Raw genomic sequence first — 18,864 nt, 5'->3', positions numbered from 1 at the left:
TTTACTTGGACTTCACTCCAAATAATAAAGTCCTTTGTTTGCAAAAGCAACACAGACAATTGATATAATTAATGACACTTGTATAAGTCTATAATTTTTACCTTACTTGTATCAATATGTATTATATTTTATGAAAAAGATATAAACATGTAATAATATCAATCGCCACCCTTTCAAGAATAGCCGTTTTTTCTACAGGCACTCAATATATTAACAGATTAACGGAGTTGGAAGGGACATCATAGGTCATCTAGTAGTCCAACACTCCCCTACCCAAACAGGAGACCCTACACCACTTCTGACAAATGGCAGGCCAGTCTCTTCTTGAAAGCTTTCAGTGATGAAGCTCCTACAACTTCTGAAGGCAAGCTTTCATTGATTGATTGTTCTCAATTATTATTATAAAATTTAAAACAATTAGTTCCTTTTAATAATTTAAACAATACAGTTAAAAGATGAAGAGAGGTAGACGCAAGCATTTCATATTGACTCATCAGTACCTACATTACATTAACAGTTAAAATTAGCCTCAAATATAAGATCTAGCAAGAACATTAATTAAGCTTATAACGTGTGCAGGAAAGCAACCAACAGCAAATCTTTTAACTGTATTGTTTAAATTATTTTCTTTGACTTATTACAAATATGTCCATATGAGAAACAAAATAATGAGAAGAAAACATTTCTAAAAATTTGTTCAAAATAAGATCTTTTAACACCTTATACATTTTTGTAAGAAAATAGTGGGATATTATCAATCATCTTTTGGGATGCCTATACCTGTTGATGTATAGGCACAGAAAAATATATTCATTTGCATTACTTCTCACCATTGTACACTGGTTTGGAGTAAACTGCAGGCTCTCTCTTATGAGCAAAGCTAATACTTCGGGGGAGATCTTGCTCTTTTTTCACATTCCAATACTTAAAAAAAAACAGGGATATTCCCTCAAAACGTTTGTCCAACCCATTGGTCCCTAAGGCCACATTTATACAAAAGATAGGGAAATCTGAGGGATAAACATTTAAAATCTATTGCTTGTCTTAGACCAAACACTTTAATAGGATTTTAAAAGCTATATTATATCATTTAGAAATCTCTTCAACTTTTACTGGAAAGATTATGGGGAGCCTCGTGATTACAATATATGTAGAAAAGGAGGAAACTCACTCTTTCCAAATATAAAAATATTCTCCAAACCAGTTTAAAGATAACTTTGTTCAGTTGTTGAAAAAGTTAGAAGATTTATGACAACATAACACCAAACCATTCTGTTTCAAGGAAGGGGACTGAATGCTGGTTTTGAAAGCTGTGAAACCTGCTAAGCTGAAAACAGCTTGAGGGAGCCATTTTCCTCATCTGGAGTAGGAGGAAGCAGAACTGGCACAATCCACACATCCAGGGCCATAGGTATAACATAGGAAATGGAGGGATTGTCATCATTTCACTTTCTTAATAAAACAGAAGACTCTTTTTTTAATTAAAAGTTTTTTTAAAAGTTTTACAAATATAGATGAAACTAATATCATGGAAACATTGCAGAAAAAAAATGCTAAGGTTTGTTTATACCATGATTTGTTTCTAGATTACAAATGATTCTTCATCCCCTTGTATTCTACTTGGATTTTCTATTTTTCTTTTCTTTTTTCTGCAAATATTTATAAAATCTACACACTGTTTATGACATATTTTTCTATTCTTGTTATTGCTGAGGTCCATATTTTTTCTGCCTAGAAATAGGAGGAGAAATAGGGGGGTGGGATGCTTTTTCATCAAATTCAATGTATTCATTTTCAACTTGTGCTATATTTTTATTGATATAAAATATTTAATGCCCACAAATAACTACTTAAAATAATAAAACCAATAACTATAAAACCATAAAATCAAAAAATCAGTGCCCCCATCATTGTGGATTGCCCCACAATCAGCTCCAGATATCCTGGTTCTATCCCAGCCCCTGGTAAAAAACCATGTCTTGATAGCTTTCCAAAAGGCCTGCTGAATCATCGGAGGCAGAACATTCCATAAGGTAGGTGCAGCCATGGAAAGGCATGCTTCCGAAGTCCCACTAGGTACAAGATTTCAAAGAAGGAGTTTAGAACATACCTACTCTATCTGATACGGTAAGATGGGTGATTACTCTCAGAAAGAGGTGATTCCCTAAATAAGTTGGTCCCGTGCCATGATGTAAGATTTTAAAGCTGATAATCAGAACCTTGAATTCCACCTGAATGGAAACTGGGTGCCAATGCAGTGCACATAGCAGAGGTAGAACATGGGTAAACCTAGGATCACCCAATACTGTGTGCAGTGCTTCATTCTGGATCCATTGAAGCTTCTGAATTGTCTGCCACCTGTTCCTTGAATATCTAACGTGAGTCTAGACTCCAGATGGATGTCCAAATTGGGCACCAGCTCAGTCCAAGGAATTATCCAAGGCGTCAAGGATGGCAAATCACACTCTAGGGGTCAAAAACTCAAAGGCACTTTGTCTTGCTAGGATTGAGCAAAGCCAGTTTCTCACCATCGAGGCCCTCAGTCCTCTAAGCACTTGGCCAGCATAGCAATAGTATCAGTTGCCTGGACAGGGCCGGGGATCTATAGCTGGGTATCATCAACATTCTGATGATAGTATATCCTATGCTATGGACCGCACCCAATGGTTTCATGTAGATGTTAAAAGAGGAGAGGAAGCAGACATTAACCTCAAGGCACCTCACACTGTGGGGACCTAGTGTTTGACCTCTCCCCACAACACTAGCTGAAACTGGCCATGGAGGAAAAGAAGAGCTACCACAAAACAGTGCCTCCTATTCCCAAACCCCACAAAGAGTCCAGACATATACCATAATATACATGTTTAAAAAGTGCACAGGGTATAAACATGTTTATATGAGCATGTGTGCCTTAAAATAAGCCCTTTAGAATTATTGGAGATATAGGAAACATGTTTTGTTTGCCCAAGTGATATCTAAATTATTTTGTATACTAGTTAGACACCAACTAAAATACTATTCAATGCCCTTTGGCATTTGTATAGTGACTCCATTAGTCAACTGAGCATCAACACTCTTCATTTTTCTTCTCCCCTACTTTCTTTGATAGTATATAGTATACTTCTTAAATATACTGTACTCATCAGCCTCTCAAATTGGGAGCCCTGTTTTCTCTCCTTTATGTTCATTGAATATAAAATGTTTATTTTTAGTAGGTTTAGGTTTAGGTTTATTAGATTTATATGCTGCCCTTCTCCCAAGGACTCAGGGCGGCATACAACATTAAAAGAAACACATAATACAAAAGTTTTAAAAAATTAAATAGAATATCCCAAACAAACCCAATTAGAATTAACAATAACATTTAAAAAATGCAAATTAAAATTAACAATGATCAATAATTTATTTTGTTTTGTTCAGGCCAGGCTGGCTTGCTGGAAAAGCCAACTTTTTAGGGCGTGTCGGAAGGACCGGAGGTCGGGGATCATACGAAGCTCCAGAGGGAAGGTGCTCCCACAGAGAAGGCTATCCCCCTGGGGGTCACTAGCCGACATTGTCTGGCCGACGGCAACCTGAGGAGGCCAACTCTGTGGGATTGCACTGGATGATTGGATGGTGGGAGGCTACCGGTGGCAGTAGGTGGTCTCACAGGTATCCTGGACCTAAGCCATGGAGCGCTTTAAAGGTCATAATTAGTACCTTGAATCGCACCCGGAAGACAACCGGCAACCAGTGCAGGCCGCCTAAAAGGGTTGTAACATGGGAGCACCTAGGTGCCCCCACAATAACCCGCACAGCCGCATTCTGGACGAGCTGAAACCTCTGGGTGCTCTTCAAGGGCAGCCCCATGTAGAGAGCGTTACAGTAGTCCAGGCGAGAAAGGACGAGGGCATGAGTAACTGTGTACAGAGCATCCCGATCCAGGAAGGGGCGCAACTGATGTACCAGGCGAACCTGGTAAAAGTCACGGCCGTCAGGTGTTCTTCTAAACTAAGCCATGTATCCAGGAGGACACCCAGATTGTGGGCCCTCTCTGAAGAGGCTAAAATTTCTTCCCCTATGATCAACGATGGAACAAGATGCACAAATCGGGATGATGGAAACCACAGCCACTCAGTCTTGGAGGGATTGAACTTGAGTCTGTTCCTCCCCATCTAGATCCGCACACCTCCAGGCATCGGGACACCACATCGAGGGCATCGTTTGGGTGGTTTGGGGTAGAGATGAAAAGTTGGGTATCATCAGCATATTGATGATACCGTACCCCAAAACCATGGATGATCTCATTCCTTAAGAATCCCTCTCTCAACGAAGAGTTGGTAATCGCCTGGAGCCAGCCTCGTGTCACCTCCCGGGAAGTCGAGACTAACCAAGAGGGACACGGGTCCAGCACACAAGTGGCAGCACTGAGTCTCCCCATAATCCTGTCCATGCCCTTGGGGGTCACAGGGTCAAACTCATCCCAGATGGTCTTCACAAGATTCATCCCTGTTGACTCGCCCGAATCTACCCAGTCAGAGTCCAAGCCTGTCCGGATCTGAGTGATTTTATCCTGCAGATACTGAACAAATTCTTCAGCCCTACCCTGCAAGGGGTCTTTTCCAGTTCCTTGGTTAAGTAAGGAGCGGGTCACCCTAAACAGGGCGGCTGGACAGTTATCTGTGGACATGATAAGAGCGGAAAAATGTTGCCATTTTGCCGCTTTTATCGCCACTAAGTAGGATTTAATATGAATTCTTACTAGTTTCGATCAGATTCGGACTGACTGGCCCTCCAACCACTCTCTAGGCATCTTTTCCGGCGTTTCATCTCCCGGAGCTCCTCGGTAAACCAGGGAGCTACCCGGGATCAACGCTGGGTCAGAGGCCGCAAAGGCACAACACGATCCAAAGCCCCAGTGGCCGCCCTATTCCAGGCTTCCACTAAGGCTTCGGTTGAGTTGTGAGCAAGGGATTCTGGAAAAGTCCCAAGCTCCATCAGGAACCTTTCAGGGTCCATCAGGCACCTGGGGCAGAACCATCTAGTCGGTTCCGTCTCCCTGCGGTGAGGGGTAGTAGTATGGAAGTCAAGCCTGATGAGGAAATGATCCGACCATGACAAGGGTTGGATAGAAATATCCCCTAAATCTAGATCATTCATCCATTGCCCAGAGACAAAAATCAGGTCAAGCGTGTGTCCCCCATTATGGGTGGGGTCTTGAATTAACTGAGTTAGGTCCATAGCCGTCATGGAAGCCATGAACTCCCAAGCTGACTCAGATGTCTTGCCAATGGAAAGCAGATTGAAATCCCCCAGGATCATAAGCCTGGGGAAATCAACTGCCAATCCAGCTAACACATTTAGCAGCTCCGGCAGGGCCGATGAAACGTAGCAGGGAGACAGGTATGTAACAAAAAGGCCCACCTGAACTCCAAGGCCCCATTTCACAAAAAGGGACTCACACCGGCCTATCTGAGGAACAGTGACCTCCTGAGGTCCGAGACTTTCCCTAATAACCACCGCCACCCCCCCACCTCTGCCCTGGGTTCTCGACTGGTGAAATGCCCAGAAGCCTGGTGGGCATAATTCACTAAGGGGAACACCCCCCTCATGGCCCAACCAGGTCTCCGTAATACATGCCAGGTCCACTCTACCCTGTACCACAGACCTGGCGTTAAGCAACACCAGCCGGAGACCAGGGTCTTGTAATCCCGAGCACCCAGGGGTGTGAGAAGGGTGATGAGGGTTGGAACGTGTGATCGCTCTTAAACAGCGAAGCCACATCCCCCAAACATAATTTGGCCCTCGGCCCCCACCATATCTGCCTCTCCCACAAACAGCAGAGATGGTGACCCCCCCCAATGGAATGGCTTAATGTCTCCCCCAGAATCCCAACCCTTCCCAGCACTCCCGACCCGCGCCCATTAGTTAGCTCTGGCCTGTGCCCTGGCAGGCTCCCCCCCAAGCCTGTCTGAGCCATCCGTATCAACCCCCCCCGCCCCCCCTTAAAATTTGATTTAGAAACCCCTGTAAAAAAAACCTAAGAAGTCTCTTCTTCGCATGCCACCTCTCAGGATCCCAAGATCCATCATTAAGGAAGCGTCTTGATCAGAGGTGGGTTCCTACCAGTTCGCACCTATTCGGTAGAACCAGTTCGTCAAATCTACCGAACCGGTTAGAAGAGGTTCCACCAGTGGACCCGGAAAGCAGGCCACACCTACAGAAGAGGTTCCAAACTTTTTTGAAACCCACCACTGGTCCTTGGATATGATTATTCTACACTATCATGCTCATATTTATAAAACTCAGTGCCTCTGTGAAAGGTAAGGATGACTACTGCGTTTGTGGTGCAATCAGAACATTGCGTGTGTTGAAGTTGTTTTAACGCAAACCAAAGATGCCTTTTAAAAAACAAGTTTACATCCTATTCTTATGCATGCCAGTGCTGTGTGTGAGGTAATTTAAGGTGGTTCTGACAAGTGTCATCGGCATCTTCATATCCGGTCACATGAGCAGCAAGCCACTCCCATCCGGTCACATGGGCGGCCAGCCACTCCCACAAAGGAGGCCACACCCACAGAGTAGGTTCGAACAATTTTTGAAACCCACCACTGGTCTTGATAGACAAGAAGGCCATCCCCGGGAAAGGGGGAGTTCCGAAGGGAATAAAGTTCTGTTGCAATATAGCATAGAGGAGAGTGTGGCATCAACCAAATGGGATGACATCATGGGGAGTAAACATATCATAGATGCTATTTTAATTTTACTGATATATAGACTAGACCTAGACAATCTAATTAATGTGCTCCAGTATGCCAGTACTATATAAATTTGCTTTACTCTTGTAGTTGATCTCAACTTTGCTTCATTAACAAGTCTGATGAGTGATGCTGAAGAGCAACTTAAAATACGGTGATTGGTGGATTACATTGTCAGTAGGAAAATGTCTACCAATTTTTGTCCTTGATGGGGGAAGAGGCGAGTTCATATATCTAGAGTGGTGGATTTAGCAATTCAACAAAACTTGATTGCAGAGGGGCCAATAAAATAATAGAGTCTCCTCTGTTTTACTCATAAGACTTTACCTCATTGGTTTACTCTTAACACCTGACCAAAGGTGTGGGATGATGGAGTTTGCACTCAAGGAACAGAAGTTCCTGTTTGACATACAGTTTTCCCAATACACATAGCTGATCAGCATCTGATTCACCAAGCATGGGCATGACTAGTGATGGTGATCACTCTAATCTATGTATTAAATAATGTACTGCATAATGTGTTTGTCCAATCATAACATATGGGTAGCTGAGCACCCTTCTAATCAGCCTCACATACACATAAAAATGGCTAGTAGACAAGGGACTCAGTGTTATCAACAGCAGTAAACTACTGGTTATAATTCTTACCCACATAGCTAGATGCTAATGGATAGAGTTCTGAGTCCTATGGGCAGCTGCTGACAGTTGGGTCTTCTTTTCCTACATGTGGTGACACAAGTAGAAAAATATACAATGCCAAGCCAGTCATTTGGGAATCTGAAGTCTGCATGCACCAGCCACACAATGACACTTTTTGAAAGCAGCTGAGAGATGCTGGGGAAGATCCCCCAACTTCACCACCACGTCATTAACTTCAGACACACCACAGATCCTACATGTTCTGCCAACAACAAGGCTTCTGTTGATTTGGAGACAGTGGGAAACAGCACTTCATAGAAAATAAATGTTATGGTAGCTGCCCTTAGATACAGCCCGGTTAGGAGAGGAAGGCTGTGTCATGCACAGGTGTCCTTCAAGGCAATTTCGAGCTGAAGTTTTATGGTTGTTTAGAGGTGTTCAGACAATTGCTTTCTATATGCTTTTTTTCAAGCAGGCCGAGTTAGTTGTTTGTAATCCAAAAAGCATTCAAAGACAATTTCTTCCATCAAAATTACACTGCCGCTCCCAATTAACATTATTAACAGTGTAATATTCAACTTTAAATTTAGAGCCAGGATGTGATCAATTTATTGAAAGGAATAATCTGATGTTTGCCCATTATATGCAATTCCTAGCTTCTTCTTTTTCATAGAAGAACCTACTTTATTACAGGCTGCTGTTATCAACAGCTGTTCTGCAGGATATCCTGTGGGTAATTTTTTTTTTAAAAGTATGAATGCCTCACATTGATACATATAAAACTGCAACATGTAAAAAAAAAATCCAGCTCTGTTCAGTTTATTCTCCTTCTGCCTTTGCCGTTTCTGTAACGTCAAAAGTAATGAGACGTCTTATAAAGAAACAGGACAAAAAAGAATTCACTTCCATTTTTGCTAGAAAATATTTTGAACCTCCTTCAGAAATTTCTTTCTCCGGGCATTATAATTTTTTGGAATGATTATCCAGAGATCATTCTTTCAACATAATTCTCCTTAAGAACAAAAAGAACAGAGGGAAGTACAATATAAGTGGAGCAGCTGTAAAGGACAAAGAAGGAAACAGTGTTATTGTAAGAGGGCAGCTGAGGAGTCTGCAAAATGCATTTGATTCATGCAAACTGGAACTAAAGAATATTATGCCAGCACAAACAATGAAGGATAAAATATATCAAGGCACAGCATTAATTTAATAGAGGGGATTTTTCAAATACATTGTAAGTGTTTTTCTTATAGCGTTTTTCAGAATGATAACATTAAATAAATATGGTATTTAATAACTTCCATGATAGGACAAAATAATAATTATAACTAATTATTTCAATATTTTTAAATTGTCAGTTACATGATTAAAATGTTTTGGGGGAAGATCACTAGGACTAAAAACATTGGAGAAGGATGAATTGCTTTTTCTTTTCCTTAACCTTTTGAAATTGACTAATTGTTCAGCAAGACTCATTGTATATAATAATATCAAATTATATATGAATTATCATCTGAATGACTGTCAGTTTTCTTTCTAAAATTTTATTTCATTTTTGGCACTAATAACCAATATAGAGCTTGATGGTAATAAAACAGCTGCAATTTTCATTTTTAATGGTATGTACTCACCAGTTTCAGAATTTTTAGAAATGGATATTTTTTCTGAAGAATGGCCTGTGAATCTAATAGCACATTCCTTACTAGAATTAAGCCAAGCTAGAAAATTCAACAGAAGTGTACTTACATCTGAAGAAATTAACAAGTCTTGTTTATGCAATGTGACTGCAGACTTTGATCATACAACAAACTGTCCTTGTGAAGGGAACCTGACTACATCATTATTTCCTATTCTTCATGAGAAAAACTGGCCTGCTCTTTTAACTATTATTGTGATTATTATAACCATTTTTGGAAATACTCTAGTCATCTTGGCTGTCTCACTAGAAAAGAAGTTGCACAATGCCACAAATTATTTCCTGATGTCACTTGCAATAACTGATATGCTCTTGGGTTTTCTTGTCATGCCGATATCAATGCTAACTATATTATATGGTGAGTATCATTAACAGCCTTTAAAACTCAATATACCTTAATTGATTAATATGCATATTACAAGTTACTTTAATGTAAACTATAGATTCAATGAAAAGAGGCTTTCTAAAAAATTAGAATTTTGAACTAGATGATGTGGATGTCTGAAATCTTAATGCTGCATGATGCTTTCAATGTTTCTCAAATAATAGAGCATTGTTGACTACAAAACTCCCCCTTCAGTCCTCATTCTGTCCTCATGGTTGTCTGAGAATTCTAGGAGTTGTAGCTCCAATGTATCCAAAAAGTACTAGATTGCCGAATATTTGCACAATTTGATAGCTGGTACTTAAAAAAAATATTTGTATTGAACTTAACGATCACTAAGTACAGCACTGTATATTTTAAACATGTGCAACATCTGTTGCGTTTACTATTCAGATTTCATAGTTCAAAAAATCAGACTGCAAAATCATTAAATTTTAGATTAGACTAATAATGGGGCTAAGAACCACATCTCATCATTATATGGGGAATTTAGGAGAAAAAATTTGAAGATAAGAATATCCACATAGTTGGGAATTAAAATAAATGACTGTTTTATATTTATACAGCTAACTCTAACAAACTAATGAAATTAGGTGTATCATTATAAAACTGTTTGCATACAGGTGCGTGTGACACCATTTTCAATGTTATCACTACTTTGGATAGCCTGATAAAAAGTTATGCCAGGTTTTAAAAGATCATTGCCTAACTATGATTCATTTGCCGGAGTTCCTCAGTAATTAAAGGATAAGAAAGTAACCTTGATACACAAGCATTATAAATCCAGATGCTTGAGGCAGAATGTAGTGGAGAGGGTGATATCTGTAAGGCTGCATATGGCTTAGGAACTAATATTAGTTTGTTTGATTGAATGTTTATTAATTGCCCATCTCAGTGAATGACTCTGGGTGGCTTACATATTTAATGTTTGAGGGAATGCATTGTGCAGGATCGGATGTCTGAGGCTTAAATTCCAAAGAAGAGCAACCCTCAATGCCTATGGCTGGGAGAGATATCCTATGTGAGGTCGTTCAGGGTTTTTGAATAGGAAGAATGGCATATAAATAAAGTAGAAACTAAAGTAGAAATTATTAATAATAGTTAAAGGAATAACAGAAAACCGATCTTGCATTTGTAGATTAATTTGGAATATTTCACACTGTCCAAATGAATTTTTATTTTCTGAAACAACACAGGGTTTGAGATCATTATGCTGTCATTATGCATAGAGATCATTATGCTCTTGAAGTTAAAGTTCTCTAGACAAAATTACAGGTTTCTATAATATGCTTCAGGGATAAGTGAGAGAGAAGTTTTTAAGAGTGCTATGGACATTCATTTGTGTGAAAGATGGCCGTAGTGCTGCAACATTCATAATTTTGGGACTGGGTCATAAGTACTTGGGGGGGAGGTTAGGTCGTAACTTCAAATGGTTGCTAAGTGAGCTGTCATAATTTGGGGATTACCTGTAAAGTGATGCTGAATAACACCACTACATAGACAATAGTACTGAGAAGGAGTTTTTGAAACTGGATATCCGGAATAAGGAATCAATGCTTTGGACCCTCTAGTCAGCTGTTTGCACAGCAAACCACACCTGTGTTACATGACAATATCTCTAATAATAGATAGCCAAAACACTTATCTGGATACCTTTGTACATCACTTTAAAATTTAAAGTAAGTTTTGGTGCTTGCATTTACTAAACACTGCATTTACAAATCATATACAGTATAGGGAATGTATAAAGATTTAAGTGCGCATTAATGTCTTTCATGTGAGTTCTCAGCCAACAAGGTGGTTACAACTACATACAAAAGGAAATGTAGATTCACATCTACTAAATAGATTGCTAACATCAGGACAAGTTTTCCTCATACATTTATCTGTAAATACATTAAACAGTCAAGGGAACACATTTTCAACACATTGCAATAAAAGCTGCAACCTACTGGATGTGAAGATATTCTAGATATTTTTAATCTCAAGTTTGAACAGTTTTTAAAATGGGATGTTTGTAATTTGTCTACTTTTTCTGGTCTCTTTTTCTGGTTTACAACAGTACAGTATATTTTAATAAATTAAAATTTAATTTGAATGGAATATATCATGGTAGGGGAATGGTTGCAATAATGGCACAATAGAAAAAGAAGCCCTAGGTATTTATCATCAGAAATATTCATTGGACTGGTACTGCTGTTGTCGCTTCCAATTTTATCTTTCTTTAATGACAGTTTCACTAGACTACCTTGAAAGCTGAAAACAGAGAAATTAGAAATTATATAAATACAATTACAATTAGTTTAAATGTGACATTAACACTGGATAGGGTTTGATGTGCCCTCCCTCCCAGATTTAAGGAGGTTTTGGTACAAACTGTATAATTTCAAAGAAGTCCAAAGATGGGAGGCACAAAGGCAATTGTATCATTAAACCTTAACAGATCTGCTACCATATCAGCCACAGTAAAATCTAGAAAACTCTGCTGGCTTCAGAATTGGATATGGGAGCCTCCAAGAGCCTGAAAGATATGGACTGACCACTTTTAAAAATCTGTAGATGGATGAGGTAAAATATAACAATAGAAAATACATTTCATATCAGTGAAATATAGATATAGATTTCCAACTGCTGTACAATTAATAAGCACTCTCCTTGGTTACAGAATATAGATGGCCACTGCCCAGGAACCTCTGTGCTGTGTGGATTTATTTTGATGTGCTTTTCTCCACTGCCTCCATCATGCATCTCTGTGCCATATCTCTGGATCGCTATATTGCCATTCAAAATCCCATTCATCACAGCCGGTTTAACTCCAGAACAAAGGCCTTGGCAAAAATTGCTCTTGTTTGGACAGTATCAATAGGTGAGTTATTCAATCTTTGGGTTATATTATTATCAGAGATTTTTACTTTCAGTAAAATTATATGTGCATCCTTTCTCAATCTCTCTCTAAAGCTATGCATTTTCAGTTGCTGTTAAGGCAAATCCTACAGTCAGTGTCCCAGAATTATGGGATCACTGTTTCTCCCCACCAGCTTCCCCATTTATTTTACTTGTAGGAAAGCAACTGAGAAGTTTACAAACGGTGACCATGGGATGTCATGGCCATCGTAATTGTGAACTGGTTACCAAGCAGCCAACTCATGATCATACAAATTTGGAGATTTGTACAAGGAACGGTTATAGTTTCACCCCATTCAGCAGCATACAACTTTAAATGGTTGCTGAATGAAAGGTCATTGATTGAGTGCTGCCTGTATTATTACTAAACCTGCCAAACAGGAAAATCTTGATTGTGGTTTTTCCCCCCAATAAAAGCTAACGAACTACTGTAATAAACATTCACATTTTTGAATTGAAATTCTAACATATAAAATTGGTGTTGCTGGCGATGTTTGAATTCAGCAATTTGTTCAAGTGGTTTTCCAATCTGTCCTTGTAGAGTTTACACAGTGCTTGTAGCTACTATCAAAGCCAAAACCTTTAACTTGTATTTGTAAGACGGTACTTTGTTTTTAGTTTCTACTGAATAGCTGTGCAAACTTCAAGGAAGCAAATTCACGCTCTGCAGTGATGGTCTGATCTTTATGTGCAAGAATGTTATTGGGAATGAGTGGGCACCCATTGTGGTACATCACAGAATGACATATTTTTAAAAGTGAAAATAATTATACTTATCTTTTTTTTAACTAAACATATAGGTATTTCAATGCCAGTTCTTATATTTGGATTCCATGATAATTCTAAAGTTTTCAAGAATGGAAGCTGTTTTCTTGTGGAAGAGAAGTTTGTTTTAATTGGTTCTTTTGTAGCATTTTTTATTCCACTTGTTATCATGGTGATCACCTATTTTTTAACTATAAAATCTCTTCAGAAAGAAGCCACATCATGCATGAATGATCTTGATTCAAAACCTGGCTCATTCAAGTTTTTTCCTCAAAGTTCTCTTTCTTTGGATAAGCATTTCACGCACTCTCTGAACAAAGAATCGGGAACTTTTAAAAGGAGAAAGATGCAATCAATAAGTAATGAACAGAAAGCATCCAAGGTACTTGGCATTGTCTTTTTCCTGTTTGTGGTAATGTGGTGTCCTTTTTTCATCACAAATGTGATGATAGCTTTTTGCAAGGAGGCGTGTTACAAAGATGTAATTGAGGATCTGCTTAACATTTTTGTTTGGATTGGCTACCTTTCTTCAGCAGTCAACCCACTTATATATACATTATTCAGTAAAACCTACCGATCTGCTTTTGTACGTTACCTCCAATGTCATTACAAAGAGAAAAAGAAACCTCTGCAGTCGTTCTTAGTGAACACTATTCCTACTGTTGTGTACAACTCACATCAGTTAACACAAATGAAATGTTTAAGAAAGGAATCTAAGTTGATGGCTACAGGGACATCTGAAATACATGATCTGGATGAAACCTTAAAGAGCAAAGTCAGCAACATGAATGAAAAAGTTAGCTGCTTGTGATTCTGGCACAAGACTATTTTCCTTAACTGTGTATATTCTGCAAGCTGGAGAAAGCTGACCTGGAAAAATAGTATGCAACTTTGCTGGGAATTTGCAAGACAATGCTTCACTATCAAAGATTTGTCTCTCACTTTTTTCAATGCTGGAAATAGGAGTGTGAATGCAGCTACTCCTATGTATGACTCATTAAAGTCACTCATTGCAATTTCCAGGACTATGTAGCACTCACTTAATGACAGTAACTGAGATGGAATTTCTGTTGCTACGCAACATGGTTGTAAAGTATAATGTCATGTAACATTAGATTTGGAAAATGAGAGCAGTACAATGTAATTTTTTGATTTAACTATACCAAATACATTTTATATCAAACTAATTAAAAGAAAACATAGGAAATATAATGGTGGGCATAATATGAAATAAGTTATAAACAGAAGTCAAATAAATTAATTGCTAAAATATGTTTTCCTTGCTTTTGCTGAAAAGAAAAATCAATTCAAAAGCTGATAAAAATGACACATTCAGATCCATTACTGCAAATTAAATAGCAATTTCTTCTTCTACAGACGTTGAATTACTATGACTCATTACACAGGTCCTCCTCAAATTACAACCACAATTGGAACCAGAATTTCCATTGCTGAGCAAGGCAGTTGTTAAGTGAATTGTGCCTGATTTAATGACATGTACCAATCCAGCCAGGCAGTTACAGTAATTTTTAATTCATTTTGTTGTGCACCCACAGAAAATAGGGCTAATGGTTTCTTTAATTACATTTAATTTTATCAGATAAAACTTGCACTTTAGAAAATTGAGTCTTTATTCTCCAATTATATCAATAATGAAACTGAATTTGATTGATTACTGTATGTAATGTGATTACAGCCATATTGTCAGAAGACATCCCATATACATCTAGGTCTCTATGATTCTACATTCCACAGATATCTCCATAAGAATTTAACACTTTTCTTCAGGGCTATCTACTGGTAGATCTTCTAAATATAACTGTGCATAGCATAATATTAGTTTTTCAATTTGGTTTAATTTATATAGATCTGAGAATCCCAGAAGAGAAAGACATTATCTAGAATGCATATGAATATAAGAGTTCCTCTCTTTTTCCTTGTACATGTTACTGTATTAGTTCTAACTTCAAGAGGAGATGTTTCAATAGCTATGAGAAAAAAACTGCCTTTTAAATACAATGTGCTACAATAATCTTATTATGGTTTGATTAAAGCTGAAAGAGACTGGCTTTTGCAGTAACATGAACTTCATCTTGCATAACACCGTAATTCTCTATTACAAATACTTCCAAAGATTACAAACTTATCTTTTAGTATGCATAATTTTTTCTAAGACATCAAACTCACATTTATTAGCAATTGCAGCAGACTGTGGCAAAATAGGGGACATGGTTAACCCAACAATTGCCTTTGTACAGTGTCAAGTGATATGAAACTTCAGGCACTCACAGTCTGCTCTTGGAAATTTGGCACCTTTAGCTCTTTTCTCAGCCAGGTGCCAAATAAAAGTACCCTGGGTGTCCAACTGTGTCAGACCTTCCACAGCTAAGTCTCTAGGAAAGACAGACCCTCAACTCCATTTGGTTGAAATGATAGTTTCTTTTACTAAGGATTAGTGGTTGCAATATTGGTTGCAGCCTAGAACTAAAGTTCCCACTCAAAGTGTTACAGTATTCTACTTTGTCCCCGGCCCTCCACCATTTGTCTGGTTTGTCTTCATCCAATGATGTGCCGCATACATGTTTTGGGAACCGCTCAGATGTTTGGAGCTGCTGTTCACATTTCTTTCTCAGGCTTTGCAGCCTTGAACTGGAATCGGGGTTGGTCCTTACCTGATATGCCCGTTAACCGGACAGTGGAGACAGCAGCCAGAATGGGTTGTCTTTGTCCAGTGACCAATTGAACTGAAGTTCGCTGCAGCTAGGTCTGTCTGCTCAATCTCCAAGCGGTCAATTGTAACCCGAGTGGGTCGGTATGGATGAAGGAGCTTTTTGTCAGGGTGGCTTTGTGCAAGGGGATCCATCATGGAGGGGCCACCGAGAGGCCACTGAGAGGTTGACCAAGTCCGCGAACCACAGCCTGTGCGGCCAGTGTGGAGCCAGAAGGATGAGCTTAGCCTGCTCTTTGATTGTTTTCCAGATCACCCTCTGGAACAGGGGGAGCGAAGGGAATGCCACCTGCAACGAAAGGCATCCACCCCTGCCAACCCCAGACTAGCACACCTGGTGAAAGTGGGCAGCTTGCTGTTGAGATGAGTCGAAAACAGGTCCACCACTGGAGCTCCAAATCTGTTGCTCAGTTTGCGGAACAGCTATGGTGTTATGCTCCATTACACATGATCGACCTGGGATCGACTCAGCCAGTCCGCCTGCATGTTGTCCACTCCGCTGATGTGTTCTGCGCGGAGGGACAACAGATGATGTTCTGCCCAGGCGCCTTGCCTCATCCATCAGTGTGCAGGATCATGCACCGCCTTGCCAGTTTGTGCGCTTCCACTGTTATATTGTCCATGAGGACCAGCACGTGTGAGTTTGCCACAAAGTCTTGGAACTGCTTGAGAGCTAGGTAAACAACTCACAGCTTGAGCCAGTTGATGTTGTGTTTTGTCTCTCGAGGAGACCAGGTGCCCTGTGCTATCTGAGAGTGGAGGTGCCCCCCCAACCCATGAGGCTGGCATCCGTGGTGATCGTGATGTGGGCCAGGTACCGGAAGAAAGACCCCTGAGCCACCTTTGGAGAGAACCACCACCCCAGGGGCCTGGTTACCTCTAATGGCAATGTGACCTGTCTTGGCGAGCAGCTCCTGTTGGCTCTTTGATGCGGCAGCAGGAACCACTGCAGCTTCCTGCTGTGTAGTCTGGACCAGGGGACAATGCCGAAGCAGAAGACCATCCTGCCCAGTAGTTGGGAGAGATGGAGGAGAGATGTTCTGTGGTTCCTTTTCAGCTGTTGGGCCATCTGCTGCAGACTAGAGAGACGGTCTCAGGAAAGATTGTGCCCTGCACCGTGTCGATTACTGCACCTAGTCTTGTTGTGGAGACAAGGTGGCTTTTCTCCATGTTTATGGAGAATCCATGTTCCCTAGGTGTCAAAAGAGCAGTCTGGGGATCTCTGTGCATCTGGTTTGCTGACCTGGATTGTATTAAGACATTGTCGAGGTTGCACTGTAGTCTGTGAACACCCTCGGTCCTGATGACAGGCTGAAAGGGAGTGCCTTGTACTGGTAGCGCTTTGATGCATAGCAAAACCTTAGGAACTGCCTGTGGGCAGGTAGGATGTGGATGTGGATGTATGCCTCCGTTAAGTCCACCGATGTTAGATGGTCGCCCTCCCTGATCCCCTCCAGACTGGTTTGAAGGTAATGCATTTTGAGCCTGTGATATTTGATATACAGGTTCAGAGTCTTTAGGTCGAGGATTGCTCTCCATCCGTCTGAAGCTTTTGACACGACAAACAGTCGTGAGTAAAAACTTTGACCTACCTGATCCAGAGGGACGGTTGAATTGCCTGGATCTCCATTAGGTGTTAGATGGCTTGTTCCATAAGGAGCCTGCGAGATGGTTCCCAAGAAGCAGGAGAAGGAAGAAAAAGCATTTTTTTTGGGGGGGGGGCAGAGAAATTCCAATGACAGGCTGAATTTTATGGTGTTCAGGACCTACTAATCCATGGTCGTGGCTGCCCATCGATTGGCAAAGGCCAAGAGATGACCCCCGATCTGCAGACCATCCAGACAGGCACTTCTGACGTCTGAACGGTTGGTTGGATGGACCTTGAATGGTTTCCTGGGGAGGAAATGTTGGTTTCCCTTCCCAAACCTGTTCTGAGGTTGGTAGGACTGCCTGAAATTAGATTGGCGTTGGGGATGAGAGGCATAGAACCCCCCCGTCCCCTCCCTGAATGGAAGACTTGCAGTAGAAGGGAGCAAGCTTATTTTCTGGCTTTTTAAAAAGAGAAGGCAGAATCTTGCGCTTGTCGCAAGATTCTACCAGCAGCGGTTCCAACGAAGCCTCAAAAAGCTTTTCTCCCCCAAATGGAGCTGAAGCCAGCTTCCATTTGGCCCTTCCGTCAGCTTGCCACTGTTTCAACCAGAGCAAGCGTCTGGTAGAAATAGAAGAAGCCATGGCTTTAGATGAAAATTTGACCGAATTGAGGGAGATGTCTGCCGCAAATTCCATGGCAGCTTTAATTTTGTTGAGGTCCCTATGGGTCCTAGAATCAGGAAGGGGACCTGATCCCGGGGAGCCCCATTGTCTTTGGACTAAATCCAAAAATAATTGGGTAGAAGGAATGACTTCCTTCTCCACTGTGCGTTCCAGAAAGAGGGGATCCATTGGTTCCCCCATTCCTGAGTCTGACACCTGAGGGGGAGTTAATCCTACCTTGGCAATTTTCTTGGCCCTAAGGAGAAGGGATTTAAAGACAGCTGGTTTGAATAAGCCTATGAAGGTAGGCTGGTCAGGGGTTAAATCCTCATCTTCAGACAAGTCAGAATCCCTAACTGCCTTTTCCTCCTCCCCTCCCACTGAGACCTGATCAGAATGAGATGGGATTGATTGAGTAGATGGACTTTTATTGGTATGAGATGGTCTAGGTGATGGCACACTGGAAGCCTGTGGAGTAGAACCTTGTTGTTGAAAGCCAGTTGCAATCCCCTGCTTGATGGCCTCAGATATAATGGAGGCCATATCCAGCCCAACTGATGGCAAGGGACTCTGGGGCAAGAAAAATGAAAGCTGTACCTCAGGAGAAGGCTGTGGAGCCAAAGGAGCAGGAGATGGTTCAACAGGCCCAAAACTGGGCTGGTATGGCGACTCCTGTGATTCTTCCTCACTATCTGAGGACAGAACAGTGGATCATGGGGTGTCCATCGGCAATGGGCCTGGCAGAAAAGGATGAGGG

The 18,864-nt window shown here is 40.7% G+C and overlaps 1 protein-coding gene across 1 annotated transcript; it reads left to right on the top strand.

Moving 5' to 3' along the window:
- Positions 1-9,027: 9,027 nt before the first annotated feature.
- LOC148045578 (5-hydroxytryptamine receptor 2A-like) lies at positions 9,028-14,630 on the top strand. Its single transcript, XM_087715147.1, has 4 exons — positions 9,028-9,430; positions 12,123-12,323; positions 13,162-13,922; positions 14,504-14,630. The coding sequence occupies exons 1-4, from the start codon at positions 9,028-9,030 to the stop codon at positions 14,579-14,581; spliced, it is 1,443 nt and encodes a 480-aa protein (XP_087571273.1). The 3' UTR covers positions 14,582-14,630.
- Positions 14,631-18,864: the final 4,234 nt, after the last annotated feature.

The sequence above is a fragment of the Thamnophis sirtalis genome, unplaced genomic scaffold (assembly GCF_051295495.1).
Source record: "Thamnophis sirtalis isolate CommonGarterSnake01/CBP01778 unplaced genomic scaffold, rThaSir2_p1.2 scaffold_5, whole genome shotgun sequence".
NCBI classification, from domain to species: domain Eukaryota; kingdom Metazoa; phylum Chordata; class Lepidosauria; order Squamata; family Natricidae; genus Thamnophis; species Thamnophis sirtalis.
This window is presented reverse-complemented; position numbering and strand designations above follow the sequence as displayed.